At 38.3% G+C, this 17,411-nt stretch overlaps 1 protein-coding gene across 3 annotated transcripts in view; it reads right to left on the reverse strand.

Annotated features, from left to right (window-relative positions):
• Positions 1–17,411, reverse strand: part of SPIRE1 (spire type actin nucleation factor 1) — a 132,174-nt gene that overhangs the window by 37,151 nt on the left and 77,612 nt on the right. For all 3 annotated transcript variants that reach the window (XR_010371510.1, XM_064443032.1, XM_064443031.1), the window contains exons 4-6: positions 12,880–13,005; positions 2,630–2,713; positions 1,417–1,581 (exon numbers count right to left, since the gene is read on the reverse strand). Coding sequence is in view for 2 of the 3 variants with exons in the window: in XM_064443032.1 (XP_064299102.1) it covers positions 1,417–1,581; positions 2,630–2,713; positions 12,880–13,005 (375 nt within the window). In the remaining variant the exon portion in view is untranslated. The remainder of the gene's footprint in view (positions 1–1,416; positions 1,582–2,629; positions 2,714–12,879; positions 13,006–17,411) is intronic.

Here is a 17,411-nt window from a genome sequence, read left to right on the forward strand (position 1 = left end):
TTTTGCAGTGGGTAATAGGAATACTTAGCACAGTTCTCTGAATTGTTAGTGGAAAGACAGATAACATCATTACCTGGGTATGTATTTTACCCCATTGATTTTAACATTTAAAGTGACATCTGCTGCAGAAAATAAATACGATCTGTTAGTCTAAATCCAGATTTTGATTAGGAAAGTACTTTCAGGTCGTACATAAAAGGCATTTGTATTTCTAACAGAACTCATTTATTTAGCTCCCCATGCAGTTGTTTCAATTTTTTCCTCCTTTATTCTTTTTTCTAATGATCTCTGATAGAACAAGCTACATGCTTTCTGTTTCTCTTGTCTCTTTCCCACCCCCACCCCCACCTCTCAATTTTTCTGGTAGAATCATGGCTTTCTCACTAACAAAGGTTGTGTGAGGTTTTGTCAGGAAAGCAAACACATCTGAACACTGAATATTCTAAGACAATGCTCCCACTGTAACTAATAACAGGCAAAGATATGTAAGTGCAAGGTATAAATATTGACATTGACCAAAATATATGCCTCTGACAAAGGGGTTTAAAATGTCCTACTAGGGTTCAAGAGCTCTTTAGATCAGTTGCTAGCTTATCAGGAAGAACACCTTAATGTTGAACACAATATAAACCAAAAGGAAAGAAAGAACAGAGACACACCAGTAAATATCAAATGGGTTCTGATAAAAAGAGTGCCTCAAGTCAACCTTATATGCACCTTTGAGTATCTAGGAGGAGGAGACCCATCAACACTCTCCAGCTTGCTTCGGCACATCATCTTGACTTGACAGCAGCAATATGATATGCTGAAAATAATTAGGCTCAACTTCTATAAATTGAAGATTTCAATTTTTTTTACATAGAGTATTCCTTGAAAATTCATAACAGATCATGGTAACATAAGTTTTCAAACACTGTAATATAGGCAGTAGATAATATAAGTTTTCAACCTCTGTAGGTTTTCCTTTCCTGTCACAGTATCACTCATATAACAACATGGTAGCACTTTACATTCTGGAATTCCAAAAATTATGTTGTAATTCAAGATAAATCTTCTCCCCAACAAGAAAAGCCTGAAACAATATCTCAGTGGACTTTTGATATGGGTTTTAAGGTTATCATAAAACTAATGCAAGTCATTTGTTCAAGCATATGATATGTGGGTATGTCTTTCAGAATTTTAAATGCCTGCCATATGGAAAACAAAACACACAACATTTGTTTGTTTCTTGTTTTTTCCCTCAATGTACTACATAAATTTAAGATGTCATATAAAAACCATGAACATTCCTATCTACATGAAATCATTATTTCATGATTATCAAGATTCTCAGAAAAAAAAGAGAGGAAAAGAAGAAGATAAAAAAGGAAAAGAACATTTCAGATTTGACAAATTCTAGTGATTCTCTTGACTTACCATGACCTTCCTTAAGGTATAACGTTTGGATCTAATATCATCCATCAACATTTCATAGGGTGTGAGCTGATATTCTATTGGGAGCGGGTTGTACTGACGCTCTTGAACTTTCTTAAGTTTAACACCATTCCGTAAATCTCGCATCACTTGTACCCAAAAACGAGCCTGAAGACAAAAGAGAGGGAAATTTTATTTGATACCTTACCCTTATGTACCACCTCAGATTAAACCAAAGTTCTTCATTCCCCTTTCAGGACACCACCAAATACGGACAGCTGTACTATTTTATTTTTAACACATCAACCAAAACCCATTTTATGTAAGCCCATTTTTAACAGCAGGACTGCACAATCTCACCTCAAGTGATGTTCATCTCTAAGATAATACAGAAGAAGGATTTGAAATCCTTATACCATACATCTATAATTCCATTTCAAGTACATTGCAAGCGTGTCAGGAAGGTTTCTAGACTTATAGCTAATAGTATGTGAATTAAAACAGTGATTAAATCTGAACCTTTATTTCCCTTAGGCCCAGAACTTTCTTGCAAAATTCCCCAGCAGTTGTTCTTCAAATAGAAGTTTTGGAATGGACTCCAAATCCTAAGGTCTAGCAATATCCTCTCAGTATTCAACTTCCTTGTGCTCTGCCTGTAAGAGCACCACACGCTAACACCTCCTTCTCATTTTCTGGGCAGCAGGAATGGCTGGAAAGGAGGAAGAACAGGTGGTGGATAGGAAGATTGGGAGATTGAAATCAAGTACTTTTAAGAACCTCATGATATTCCTCTATGAATTGGCAAGAATAGTAACTAGAAAATAAAACAAGCTACTTTGTTAAGAGTTTCTCTGTAACATTTTCCTTTTACCATTGGAAAAACTCAGCTGGTGCCTCTGCTTGCTGCCTGGCTGCCCCTTTCATGGGCAGTCAGCATGACATGTCTGAATGTCCAGTCTTTTTAAATTGCAAAAGCTTCTTCATGAAAACAGTCTAAAGAAAATATGTAATGCTTGGATACTTGCATTGTTTCATCTGTCTGCAAAGGAAGGTTGAGACTCCATTTGGTTCTAACTTGTCATGAGTTACTATTATTTCATATGTTAAAAAAACCAGACGCTGATTTTAACATAAACCAAACAACTTTAGATAAGCATTATAAAGAAGAATATACTACTAGTAATGTTGCTGAATCACTCTTCAATTCTTGTCTTACCCAGTCAGCATTTTTTAAGTCATCAAGATCTGTGCTGGATTCATCACTTGTCTCTTTGTCCATTTCTTGAATCTTCTTCAGATTCTGTCAATGAAAAGAAAATGAGTCAATAAATGAATGGTGGCATTACTCTCAAGTAAAACTAAAGCTTAATTTTTGAAATCTGTTGAATTATGTTGTTTGGGTATTCTACTGAATGTTTTATGACTTGGATAGTAATATTGTAAAAGTAACTTGAAATACCATTTGAATATATTTCCCTTAATTGAAAAGCGGACCTTAAATGCTGGGGGGGGGAATCTTAAGTTCTGAGTAAAGTACTTCAGATAATAGCACGCCAGAGGAAAAACTAAGCATAGAAATTTCAATATTCCTAAAACTGGGCTATGCAGAAAAAGCCCCAAAACCCAACCACTTAGCAGGTCTGTTAAGCTACAACACAAAACATTACGGACTTCATACCAAAATTACTGTTATTTGTTGAATTCAAGATAGCTCATTTTTGTAGAAGGGGAAATTCCCAGAAAGTTAGTTGTGAGGAAAAATAAACTATGAGATATCCTTTAAACTAAATAGTGACAGATATATATTGCATATTTATTAAGTAGTCTGCATAACATGGTTATAGATTCTGAAATCTGAGTAATAAAACCATTTAAGAACAAGAAACAGATCTTTCAAAGGTAAAAACTGCTATTTATGAGCAAGATCAGTTCATGCAAATATGGAAAAGATTGTCTGCAAAGGGACAAAAAAGGCTTTCATACTAACAAGAATAAGAAAGATGATTAAAAGTTACAGCAGACCAAAGAATAGGCAAGCTTGCACACAGACAAATGCAAGTAAAAGCTTTAAAAGGCGTGTCTTTACAGAAATTATCTTATACATATAAACAACTATATATTCAAAATCATATATTTTGGTTTACGTCTGTATTGAAATATTCTGGAATCAGCAGTACAAACAAATCTCAGGACTCCATTCCACTTTACAGAGAGTTTTCCAAGAAATCGTTAACAATGTTTAATTTGATCTGTTTTCTAAGTATTCACTAACATACTCAAAATGGATAGTTAAATCCTCTGCTAAATACTTATTTATTTTATCAGACTAAAGCAACAGGTCAGAGGTCTGACATGTATTTATTTATCAAAAATCTTCTCACTTTTAAGCACTCAAGCTCTTCTTTTATTGGAACTGAACAATCAGTCTCAATGTAGCTTCTGAGCTTCTAGAAAACTTTGTTTTACAAAATGTACTTATTTTTAAGGTTTTTTTTTTTCCTGGAAGTAGTTCCAAAACTGCCAACATTTCAGTGGAAGAAACGGAAGCACTGGAAGAGTGCTTAACTTGCACATTTAACATCATGCAAGTATCTACCAAACCTGGCTAGAGAGATAAATACAGAGTACATGTGAGTCAACCACCAAAGAGGTTTTGGAAAGAGAGCAGATGGGTTATTTATTGTCTTATTTAAGTAAGCAACACACTTGCTTTCATATAAAAGAAGAAATACTACCATTGCCCTATAAAAATAGAATACATAATTTACAGAAAGGCTCTAAAAACCCCACAAATCACCTTCACCACAGAAGCCAATATATCATGGGACAATGCAGGAATGTTTTGGCATGACATGCCGTATCACCACAGGATACCTAACTGGGAAAGAATATCTTTACGGAAACTTGTGTTGGTCCTGTCGCTGTGGTCAGCAGTCAGTCTGACACTTACAGGCAATCACCCTTTTCCAATTGAAAAAAAAAAAAGAGAAAATGAAAGAGTGAGTAACACAAAAGCCTCATTTATGTGTGCTTTGCCATCCAGGGTACTTCTTTTCTCTATCATACAGTTTCAGTAATCATTTCAAATACAGTATCTATGAACTGTAAATTACTTGCTTTCTCGCAAACTGCTAACATTTATTGATCAACTGCAAAATATAAAATCATTCTGAAACCGGTCTCCTTTTCTTGTCTGTAATCAAAAAGCTAACTTTAGTAAATGAGCTAACAATGATCAGATTTGCTCCTCTTTTCCATACTGGAAGGCACACATTAATTTTTTAAAAATTAACATGTTCCAGCTGCTTAACCTTTACTTTGACTGTTTAACATGATTTGTGGCAATTACCCATCTCAGCAGACAAGTTCCCTACCATACAGTTTGCTAGGCTCGTTTATGCCCAAAGGCTCATGCCTTTGACTGACCTAAATATTCCATGAAGCTAAAAAGATTGCGACCTGTTTTTCTTAACAGCAGAAAATAAGAAGGGGGAAACAATCAACTGAATAGCTGAAAGATCTTCCAAATTAGGCAACCATCTAATTAGTTTCTCTGGAACACAGCTAGAGGGGGAGTTTCTACCCCAGAAACCACAGGTGTAAGTGATGCTGGTAACCACGCACTGGAGAGTTGCAAGAGCAAAACCTGCCAGCCAAGAGAGAAGTCTCTCAAAGTGCAGTTTTATGATCCAAATGCACCAATACAAGCACAGGCTACTGCCAAAGCTGGGCTCCTACTCTTCCCCATCCCAGCCAAGTGCTCCAGCTGCTTCCCTCATACTGGCACAGACACCCACCTCATAGGGGTAGTTCATTCCCCTCCCCGGCACCAGCTCAGACTCCTGAAGGCAGCTCACCATGCAATTAGTGGAGAACAGTAGAAAGGAAAGGAATTTCCGTCATTATAGAAGTTAGAAAGCTTTGGAGACTGAGGAGAAAAAGAAGCAGCAAGCGCTTCATCCTTGTCACCAGTGCTTAGGAAGGTTTCTTTAACTCTTCCACACCTGTCAGGTGCTGCTTAGGGAGGAATAAATTAACTGTGACAAATGATTATGTCTAAACTTCTAGACAAAATGAAATATTACCATTTCCCTCCGGCATCCCCTGCCAGCATCAGTCGGTTTCAGCATCTGTTTCAATCGTAAATTATGGAAACCAACACATTTACAATACAAGAGACCATTTGTCAGAACTTAACTGTGATCCAAAACCTGCGAGTAACCTCAGCTGCTGTAGCCACTTGTACTCACCCTTGGAACAATGGCTTAAGAAGAGCTGTTACAATATAATAAATATATGGCCTAAATGGGTTTCCATTTCAGAAAGCAGAAGCATCTTAAAAGGGCTCTTCTAAATGATCCTGGAACCTCAGACCCACACTACAGACCTGATTCACCTATTACAGACTGGGCATTCATTCAGGAAATAAGGGTTGGATGTGTAGGAAGCGAGCGTTTCAATAGCTTTAGCTATTTTTAAACCATTACAGCATTTGGCCTTCTTTTTAAAAAAAAATAAATTGCATTTTGTACAAAAGCTAGTGATAAAAATACCAAATGTCTTCAAACGTCTTGCTGCACTATTAAAAGCAGGCAGTTGATTTGCTGCTAACTGCTGCGTGTCCCACATTTGAGATGCACTCTCCTGTGCTTGGTGACAGATGGGAGTTTATATAAGACACTTGTCAGCACAGCATCAAAGACTCGCTTCCACAAAATGCTCTCTAAAACGCAATGTTTTAATGAAGACTGTATTCTTGGGAATCCAGATCTGGACTTTGTCTTTCACCAATTACAGAACAGAGTCTACTGCAGTTGCCAGTTTATATTCTTAATTAGGAATCATTTGTCCGCTGATGCAAGTAAATCTTACACTGTTATCTGTGAAACTAATAAAATATTCTTGCACATCTAGGTTCAATTTAAAAATATATAACCTGCACATAGGGGAAAAACTGCTTTTTTTATGTTCAGCTATCCAACTTGGGCTTAAATTCCAAGGGCTTGGCCAGCAACATTACTCTAGTTGTTTGAAAAGACCCAAACCCCATTTAATTCAAATGTGGGAAGAGGATCAGTTAAATCAGTCCCTGAAAACCTCTCAAGTGGATATCAAAGTTCTTTATATATAGTGGTATGCACTATATATGCATATGTAGTGGTATGCACTTTGCTCAGCTCTGGCAAGGGCAATAGTCTCCATGCTGCTCAATGTAACTGTTTAAGGAGAGGCAAAACACCCCCAATACCAAGTTCACATTACACTTATTGAGTGACAGGGCCTGCACCACTTGAAAGAAAAAGAAAAAAAAACCACAAAACCCCCCACAAAATCAAAACAGCAGCTGTTTCCCTTATTAAACCTCCTAAACTGAGGGATCAAACAAATCATGATGGGGTTGCAAGCCTGATGGCTACGCAGTTGCAAAAGCAGCGTCACTAGAAGCCTGGAAGTGTAGGTGAAAGTGAAGTTATGAGCAGAAAAGTTTGTGAATCAACTTCTTTCTCCAGCTGCACTTTCTGAAAAGCCAAGCAGCAGGGTATTTAACAGTCATGAGACTATTAAGAGCAACTTGGCTAATGACCATATTTCCAAAATAAGTTAGCCATTAACATTGTTTAGATACCTATTAACTACCTCTATTGTCATACTTTGTACAAGTAATACACCAGTATAGCCACGTTAAACGGAAAGTAACACTCAACTTTTTAAATTGTTTTCCAATTGAGCCTTTGTATGGCATGAAACTAGGAAAAAAGGAAAGGAACAATTTCATTTATACTCATGTACTTCATTAGAATTTGTATGGTTTTGTTTTCATACAGATCAGATTGAAATATATCCAGGCAGACTGAAAGAATTATGTTTTTAGATTGGAAAGGACAGAAATAAAAGGTGACATGATTTAAAAGAACAGTACCAAGATGACAGATTGGAAGCTTTATCTGTCTTCTACCAAAAACTTAATTACAAGACATACCGTGGATAATGAATTTATGGACAAGTTTTTTGATGAACATGGACTTTCAGTGCAATCGAAGATGTAGGAAATTAAAAGAATATACAAAGTCTTAATTAGTTTGGAAGGAATATTAATCTTGATGCTTTAGGGTGTACATCAATCTCAAAATTTTTGAGATATGAGTCAAACCTACTGCAGCAGATTAAGACACATCTGCATACTGGACACTTGTATTTTATGCCAGCATCACATGGTGTCTTTTAGCACGACCTGCGTCAGTTGTGGAGTTTATCACCCACAGCCCACTCACAAATGCTTAGCTCTGCTACAGCTGGAATCAGCATTTACTGGTGCCACTCACTTACTCACAGAGATTAGAGGGCACCTCTGGAGTCAGCTGGTCCAGTGTCCTGCTCAAGCAGGGCCACCCAGGGCCAGTTTCCCAGGACCATTTTCAGGCAGCTTCTGAATATCTCCAAGGACAGAGACTCCACAGCCTCCCTGGGCAACCTGCGCCAGTGCTCCATCACCTCACAGTGAAAAAGTGTTCCCTGCTGTTCAGAGGGAACCCCACGTTTCATGTTGTGCCCATTGCCTCTGGTCCTGTCACTGGGCACCACTGAAAAGAGCCTGGCTCCGTCTTCTTTGCACCTTCCCTTCAGGGATTTGTACACATTGATAAAATCCCCTTGAGCCTTCCCTTGTCCAGGCTGAAGAGCCCCAGCTCTCTCAGCCTCTCTCTCTTCATATATAAGATGCTCCAGTCCCTTCACCATCTCCCCATGGCCCTTTGCTGGACTCTGTCCAGTATGCCCATGTCTCTCCTGTACTGGGGAGCCCAGAATTGGACCCAGCACCCCAGGTGTGGCTTCACCAGTGCTGAGTAGAGGAGAACGATCACCTCCCTCAACCTGCAGGCAATACCTCTCCCAGTGCAGCCTAGGACACCGTAAGGCTTCTTTGCAGCAAGGGCACATTGCTGGCTCACTCAGCCATTAAATGCACGTGGAGCATTAACTCCAATAGAAGGCAACACTGGGCAGTAACAGGGAGCTGAAGGAGGACTAGGGCAGATATGCCCTCATTAAAGCAGGTTCACAGTGTGGGTAGCAGACCAGGTGAATCCCCGGCCCAATCCAGAGCAACAGTTTCTGCATTGCTATGATTCCATAGCCTCTCCCTGTCTCTCTCAGTCACACTTGATGCCATTTCTGAGCAATGTGTGTGACCTTTTCAGATACTGCACAGCAGGAACATTTGCTTTATCTCATGGACATCCTTTATTTGTGCCTACAGTTTCTATGGCTAGGTGCCAACAAAGTTGAAATCAATGACTTTTGTTGAGTGATCCTGAAAAAGATGAATCTTTTCTTCCACGAGGCCCAATTTTAGCAGACATTCGAACTGTCTTCCCTCTTGCCACACATGCATGCGTTTTCTCCATCTTGTTGACCATTTCTCCCGACATGTAACAAAACAAAACAAAAAAAAAAAAAAAAAAGAGGGAGAGATCCCTTTTTTCTGGAAATTTCCTTCTGTAATTTTAAAAGCTCATTGCTTGAGATGGGAAACAAGCTGTACTCCATTTTTGTCTTCAGCTGTAAATGCTTAAACAGCAGGACACAGAGTTAGGAGGTCCTGGCGCATCAAAAGACCACTTCTGGATGGCAGCAGATGGTATCCAGGGTGGATCTGCAGCAAGGGCACCTTTCACAGAGCCTGAGCAGCATACAATGCTGCCAGCAAGCTGGAAAAACACACCACTAAACTTGCTAGAAAAATTTCACCTTGCAAAAAGATGCAATATTAGATCAGATTAGTTAACTTATTTTCAACCCTACCTTTGGAGTTGCTGCTGCTATTCCACAGAAATACGTATTTTTACTACTGTTATTCTCTTTTTTTTTTTTTACTACTGCAATAGTAGCATAACGCCTTTCTCAGCTCTGGCTTGAGTCCTGTCCTGTGCATCCATGACATTAAACATTCAATTCTCTTTAAGAATGGAAGTACTATCTCCCTGTCTGCAAGTCAGCTTTACTGCCAACCTTCCATACACAGGGCACCAGACCGGAAATAAAATCCACACAGCATCAAGTGTGTGACAAAGGGCCTAAAACATTTTATTTGACATCCACTGAGATGACCTGAACAGCTCACTCATTGCTTCATCATTTCTAATTAATGCACTCACCCAAATGCATGCCCATAAAACCCCTTCTGAAACTATGCTGCATTTGTTATATGACAGTGATGTTCACATGACAGACTGAAGACACATGACTGTTCAGTATATATACTAGTAACATATCACAACCCTACAGGCCTATCTCTCCCGTGCCTACTGATCTATGCCTCACGAAATTCTGCAACTTTCAAAATGATGACAAGTTTTTATAGTGCCAAGTTGAAAACAGCATCACAGCAATACTTTTTCTGCCACTTTCAGTGTACTTCCCTTCTAAACCTGTCCTGGGCTGTGGCATAAGATAGGTCAGATTTGGTCAATTCCTAGAAAGTGAATTTCTGCAGATAAAAATTCTCCCTCTTCCACTCCAGTGAAGTTGGGTATTTAAGCGCCTACTGAGCAAAAACTATGAACTTCATATACCTGAGAAACAGATACCCAGATGCCATCCAGTGGCCCTAGAAGGAATCCAAGGAGTAATTTTTATTCATAGGAAAGTTATTTTAAGTAATTTTAAAGGATTTTCCCCCTTTTAGTAATTTTAACTTCATTTTGACCTCACGTCCACAACTGTGTCTAGGTTTGAGGGATTCAAAACAAAGATCTCCAAATAAAGCTGTCAGTTTTTAAAATAAACTAACAGCTTAAAAACTCCTCACATCTTTAGTGTAACAAACACAGTATTACACAGTATAAGTCTTTTTTAGTTAGAGGCAATGTATGTAACTTGTGGCCTTTTCCCCCAGTTATCTGCCAATACAATCACCACAAATTCAAGACAACAAAGTGTCCTTACTGAAGTATTGTGTGTGTCTCCTTTACACCCAATATTCATGACAGTAACATAAGAAAAAGGAATTTATTGACTTAAATTTAGCCATATTCCTCATGAATTCAGATTCTTCTATGTATTTGCAAGACAGAAGAGCATATAAACAATACCACAGCTTTTACTGGCACAAACCTAGTGTGATCATACGACTCCTGCTTGCCTCAAGTATAAACTATAGAGGTCATTTTAAAATGGTGAAACAAGACTTACAGCATTCCACCTCGTATTTTCTTCACACCTGTTTTTCCCTTTGTTTCCTACACTCTTTTCAAAATTAAATACATTCCAAATCTATAGCTGGATAAAAGCTATAAGCAGGGATCAAGTGCATCATAAAACCAAAGTATTCAGATTCCGGAAGCTGCTTGTATGATAATTTTCTTGGTCACTTCTCGTATGCGTACTGGGGGACTGATCCGGAGTAAAATGAAGTAAAAAGATCAAAAACCTGGCCTTGGTCAAGTACAACAATAAAAGTCTTACTGATTTCAGTAGGGCCAAAATTCCATCTACAAGGATTACTTCCTTTGACCTAAATGTGCTTTAAATCTATCCCTAATAGCCTTTGAGAGGCAAATGGTTTCTTTCATTTGGGATTAACTCATAGTATGCTCTACAGTGTGATCAGATGTTCTTGAGTTTTTACATCCAAGTACAAGGTGATGAAATAATTTGCAAATTCAAAACACCCCTCTACTTTTAAATAAATTTTAGAAGAATTATTGTTAAGACATAATTTTAAATGGTTATAAAACACACTATTTGACATTAACAACATAGATGCCTTATTACTGCTTACTGTGGCTAAAACGTTCAAGAGCTACTGGAAACATAATTCCTCTCTGAGCAGAAAGAACAACTCCAAAGGGTCTTATCTTTAAGCCTCAACATGGACTTTGCAATAGCTGTTAACTGAGGTGTTTCTAGCACAGGTCCCTGAATTAGTATATCCAGCGGTCAGAACTCTAAGGAGCAGTCAAAAGCTGAGATGTGAAATTAATGATGTCAAGGTTCAGGAGACAGACTTAGCAGAGAGACACTGCATCCTGCCTGACCTCTGTATCAGGGGCGCCTGATGCAGATGAACACAGGCACTTCAGAAAACAGGTGGCTCTTCAGCCATGCTGACACAGTCAAAATTATCCTTGTATGATACTGCTTCAGTTTAAAAATTGCTTTCAGTTTGAGTAGGACTGGAGGAAACGTGGAGGTGAAACTTGACCCCGTGCCACAGAAAAACATCCCTGAAGGATTATCCCCCTTGGAGGGATGCACCTCAACCAGGAAGAAAAGACAGCACCAGTCCCTTATGCCTCTGACTGTTTTGTGTCTTCTACCACCAGCATGAGGATAAAAGCTCTCTTGTGCTGCTCTGAGGCTCATCGGACCCTTTGATGGGCTGATTCAGATCATTAACCTGACAGGAATGACTCTTTTTTTTTTTTTTTTTTTTTGTATTTGCTGTGTTTGTTTCCTAGAACCAGACCAAAGAAAACAGCAGGAGCATGTGCACATGGGTAGAACATGTCTGCCTCGTTCAGCAGCAAAATTTTTAGATCAGCCTGTAAAGACTTATCCTGCTTTTCAAAGGTACTGTAGATCTTGACTTAAAAAAGAAAATTCTTAAGGATTTATTAAAAAGAAAAATTATGAAAGTGCTGTTACTTTTGACAAGCTGGCTTCAGTGAAGAAACCAGCTTTAAGAAATATGTTTCCCTTCCTGCACCTCCCCTCACTCACCAGTTTTCCATTGTAACCAACACTGTGTTAATACAATTGTTTATGGAGCCATTCTGCAGGCCCGATCACTGAAACTATCTTCATTAAAAATCATCCGCCACCCTCAAAGTTATTCTTCAGCCAGATCATTTAATTGCAGTGGTTCACGGGATGGCCTTTCAGTCAACAGTAACAGCCAAGCAGGCAGTGAACATAAGCATCACGACCCACAGGCAGAAATTTTTCTTCTTTTAACTTGGCTCTGCTGTGAAGCCTATGTGACAGACAAAGAAACCAATCATACATCAAAGGTAAGGGAAGCTGCTGACTGGGGACAAAATGTGAACAAGAAGAATCTCAAATAATTCTCGGCCAAAGACAAGGCATGAGAAGTAGCTGAGGAACAACAGGAAAAACTTTCATGCTTCACAACGTCCCTGAAACACCAGAGAAGTTTTTAGACTCAAATACATTGCATACATGCATGCAGGATCGGATGCGTGTATGCAGTGTGTAACCCTCCAATCAAACTTCTGCTTTACTCCCAGACTACCTGCAATTAATAACAATTTCTATGAGATATCTGTAAATGGTTACAGGCCAAAAGGAAAAAAAACCTCAGCTGTGGAACTGCTCTCCCTGAACACTACAGACTATTTCCTCGAGCATCTGACATTCACTACTGGCTGGGAACAGAAGTGATTTTGTAAGCCTAATTCACAGAGTAATGAGCTCAAAATCAGAAAACCTGCTCAGACTGCTTACCTCTTTTGCACTTTTAATTTTGGCCAGAAAAGTGTACAGTTCCATTGTTTCAGCAAACAGAGCCCGACATACTGCTTGATAGTGATTTGGTGCCTCTGATCGGGTTGGCAGGTGGGCAGCACACAGCTAGAGAGAAAAATAAACAGAAATATCAAAACCGCACCCCATTGCTTTCATTAATGCTACAGAGCATGAGATAACATGAAAGTGAACGCAATGGAATATTTAGGACACAAAAATCCATGAGACATTTAAGTTTAGGCAGAAATTGGGGTGTATTTTCTAAACCTTATGCTACCATTTTTTTAATGATAAGAGTTCTGTAAGGATGGTTAAAGGGACTGGTTGACCACATCCTGGAAAACTCTGAAAATCAGGACACTGCCTTTTCATTAGAAGAAAAAACCAAAAAACACCAAACCACCAAACCCAAAAAACAAACCACTTAATTGTGAAGGAAAAAAAAGCCATCTTGCAGTATCAAATTTTGGGAAAACCTACTTAATTCAAACCAGGTTTAACAGTAAGAGTTGTTCAGCTTCCTATGAATGTGGAAGAGAACTGTATCCCTACAAGTTTATGAAAGAATGGAAGGTGAAGCAAGGAAAAAAGTAAAATGTAATCATTAAGCTGAAACTCTGATTTAATTTATTTCAAGCAGTACAAAGATTTTAAAACTCAGCAAAAGCCATGGAAGTGGAGGCTTATTCCTGTACCTCAGACATTCATGAACATTTCCAGACACAGGGACAGCAGATGTAAAGAACCACTGATAGATGTTTTCATACACACGAAATCTGCAAAACTCTGAAAGCCTACTCAAATCATTAATAATCATTCACAACTACTGTTACGCAGTCAGTTCAGCACTGCTGTTAAGAGTAAACCATTCAGCTCTCATTTCCGACAACAGAAGTTTCCCTGAAACCAGCCTTTATATTTCAAACAGAGGACCTGAATGGTAGGAGCAGCATCCAGCTTTGTGAACATGAATATCCAGCTTCTACTATTGTAGAATAGGTCAGCACTGACGCTAATACTTGTAATACCTTTTTCTCTTAAGTCAAATCCATCACCTGTAAGTGTTCATCAAGGAGATCTCAGCTGGAAATTGACAGAACAAAATAACATCTGTAATTTGTTCCCTGAACAGTTTTACATAAAAATAAAACCCCAAAGCCAAAACTAGAGCACCCACATCATATATCACACTGGTGTATACATTAAAATAAAACAAAATCTTAACCAGGGCCTTAAAATTTGTCTTGTTACTGTGGTTTTATAGTAGCTATTTATTATATATATATAGCTGTATTTATAGCTATAGAGCTACAACTAAGAACAAGCCAAAACCTGGGGCAGTAGGTGGCTATATTCAGATCTCCAGAAATAAAGCTTGAGACAAAAGCCTCTTTAGGAGAAGAACCCTTAATTAGCCTAGTGGCATATTTGTCTCAATCTCTCCTGTTATTACAGTGGACACTGTGGTTACAAGGGGCTCAACGCATGTAAAGCTCAGGCTGCTTTTTCATATTGCTTTCAGTCTGATTTAAATGCATGCTGCCACTAAAAGGTGTGGTCCTGTGGCCTCCAGCTGTACGCGTCCACTGATGCCCTTATGCTGGCACCAGAGTTCGTGCCCTAACTCAGATAGGATTACTCACCCAGACAAAAATTAGCAACGTGAAGGAAGTGGAGCAGGAGACAATTATTCTTCCTGGCATGGACACACACGTAGTAGCACAGGCAAAAAGGAGCAAGGGGAATGCGCTGCCAGGGTGGGGAAAGGAAGAAAGGGCTGAACAATTGCTTTTGGTTGCAGTCGGATTTAGACTGGCTCAATCTCACAGACAAGCTGCTTTCTAAGGCCATAGGCCCCTTGTTATCTTTTATTTCTTCCAATTAGTACAACCATACAGAGTTCAGTGGTCAGATTTGGTTAACTTCTCTCGGAAATTTTTACAGGCACAATTTGGACTCCTATAATAACCTATTCTGATTACTGTACCCATATAGAGATATATCCTTTTAGTCATAAAAAAAGAATATATACAAAGAAACTTTATATGTATGTGCGTATGTGTATATTTTCCTTCCTTCCCATATTCTTTCCTTACATATAGGTAACGCAAGGCAGACTTGTCACAAAACCGCCCTTGATTCCTCCCTTTCAAGTTTTACACTGCTTTACAATGATGGCCAAAATTTTCTTATACTCTTCAAGTTTACTTTTGCATAATCACAAGGACACAGTTGACAGGAAAAAAAAACCACTTTCTTTTTTTTCCCCTTTTTTCTTCCTTTTGCTCTCCCCCCCCCTTTTTTTTCCTTCTTTTTTTTTTTTTTCCTTCTTTTTTTTTTTTCCTTTTTAATAAACCATTTAATCTCCTTTGCAGGTAAAGGGAGAAAAACCAAAACAAATGCACCTCTAACGTGTGCTACAGTGACAGCACACATCACAAAGATAGAAGCTATTAAATATTTCCCTTGACTTAATGAAAAAGTCAGAACATTTAAAAGACTAAATGCTGAGTGCGGTCAATTTGTGTTCCTTCCTCTCAATAACTAATCATGTCCTTACCTGCCTTACTATGTTTGCAGTAAGCTATTTCTCGTTATTAATTACAGTACAGATAAAAAGGTTTAATTCTAAACTACACCACTTATAGGAATAACTATAAGAATAATAACAACAGCAATTTCAAAAAGGTCATAAAATGGTACAAGTCTTCATAACTGAGAACAAAATTTTATTATTATACAGATTGCACACATGTTTTTAAGAATGCTCTTTTTCTTTATTTAGAAGCATGTTAATTAGAAACAATTTGCATCAAAAATTGAGAAAGTTAATGAAATGAAGCAGTGGCAAGTTCAAGCAGGGAATGGATATAATCTGGACTCTACTACTGAACATGAAGTAAAGCAAAAAAAAAAATTAAATGCCTGCTGCTGAACTTAGTTACAAAAGCAACCACACAAGAAGTTAACCATTTGGTTTGTAAACGTTAGGGTGCAGATCTTAAAAGACGGCCAGCAGGTCCTACTGAATTTCATGTTCTGAAAAATCAATCTCTGAGTGATCTCATATTATGTGAAGATGTACTACACACAAAAACCCCTTGTGGTAACATTAAGTCAAGTGACTTAGCATAATTTTTTGGATTGGGGAAGGTAGGCCTGAAGAAAAACTAAAATGCAAATAGGACAGACCGATTTTTTTTCCCCTTCATTGTAATATATTGTACTTCATGTTGTTCAGAGCTCCTGACAAGCTATAACTTCTACATCAAAAAACACTGCAAAATCTAGGCAGGTGAGGCAAATCAAGTATGAAATGTCATTTCTAGCTTGAGTTCAGGATGTTTATCGACTTCAAAAAAATTTAAATCACATCTTTAATTTTATAATAGCAGTGTTTGTAAAGCTATGTTACTGTAACACACCGTAAAAATCACAGTTAGAATGTTTTAATAATTGAGATACAAAAGGACAGCCTCCTAATGAACTCCTCCTCCTCTTACCATGTCGTAGCGGTTGTGGTGCAAGAAGGATTAAGATCAGGTCTGCAGTCTTTTCCAGCCATTCAGAGTTCATCGTGGAAAGGAAGCCTCTGTACGCTGCTTATTCTGACACTTGCGTTTTCATCCCTCATGATACAACTTAAAACTGTCCTAAGGGGAATGAATGCAAACAGCGCCCAGAGCTTAATACAAGGGCTGTTTGCTCTGTTTCCAAGAAGTCTCAAAAAGTATGACTGAAAACAAATTATGTGGTCTTTGCAAACTGGTGAAATATCACATATATTATCAACTACTGAAACATTAACTAGCTTGGTCTGTAAGCATTTCCATTTGCAATCATTGTGAAGAGCTGGGATTTTTTTTTTTAAATTTTCTCCCTAACTGAGCCTATCCACAACCCAGCTTGACCCAAAGCATTCAATCTTTGCTTAGATCACTAAGAAGATTAGAGACTGTTTCCATCCACATTCAGGGTTCACAGAAAAAAACAAAAGGCATTATGTAAATACCATAGCCTTGCCAGCTCCTCTATCCAAATTCATCTTCAACTGACTAGGAAACAGAGTACACCAAGCCAAAGCAGCGTTAACAGAAATCACAATTTAACCATCCGAAGAGATCAAACAGCATTTCTTGCATCTGTTTGAATCTATTCCATCAAGGGCTCCATAAAACTACAAAAAATACAACTGACTCACCCACTAAGATTCAGATAGGTTTTGCTAAACCTTTTTGGCTAGATATATACTGAAGCTTCATCAAAACACCTGGCCTGCTAGAATTAAGATTTCAAAAGACAAAAAGTGTTTCCACTTGCAGTCATCTTGGGCAGCAGGCCTGGACGAATGCTCCACAGAGAAGAAAAGGATTTCTTTTTCCCATGGGCCACAAAGACAAGCTATTGATATTATGCAAAACATACTACCAGCCTGCAAATGCCAGGCTTGTTAAGTGTTTTGAAAGCCTTGGAGTATTAACTTAGACTTAAAAGATGTACTTTTTCTTAAG

This window comes from Phalacrocorax carbo, chromosome 2, assembly GCF_963921805.1.
Source record: "Phalacrocorax carbo chromosome 2, bPhaCar2.1, whole genome shotgun sequence".
Classification (NCBI taxonomy): Eukaryota; Metazoa; Chordata; class Aves; order Suliformes; family Phalacrocoracidae; genus Phalacrocorax; species Phalacrocorax carbo.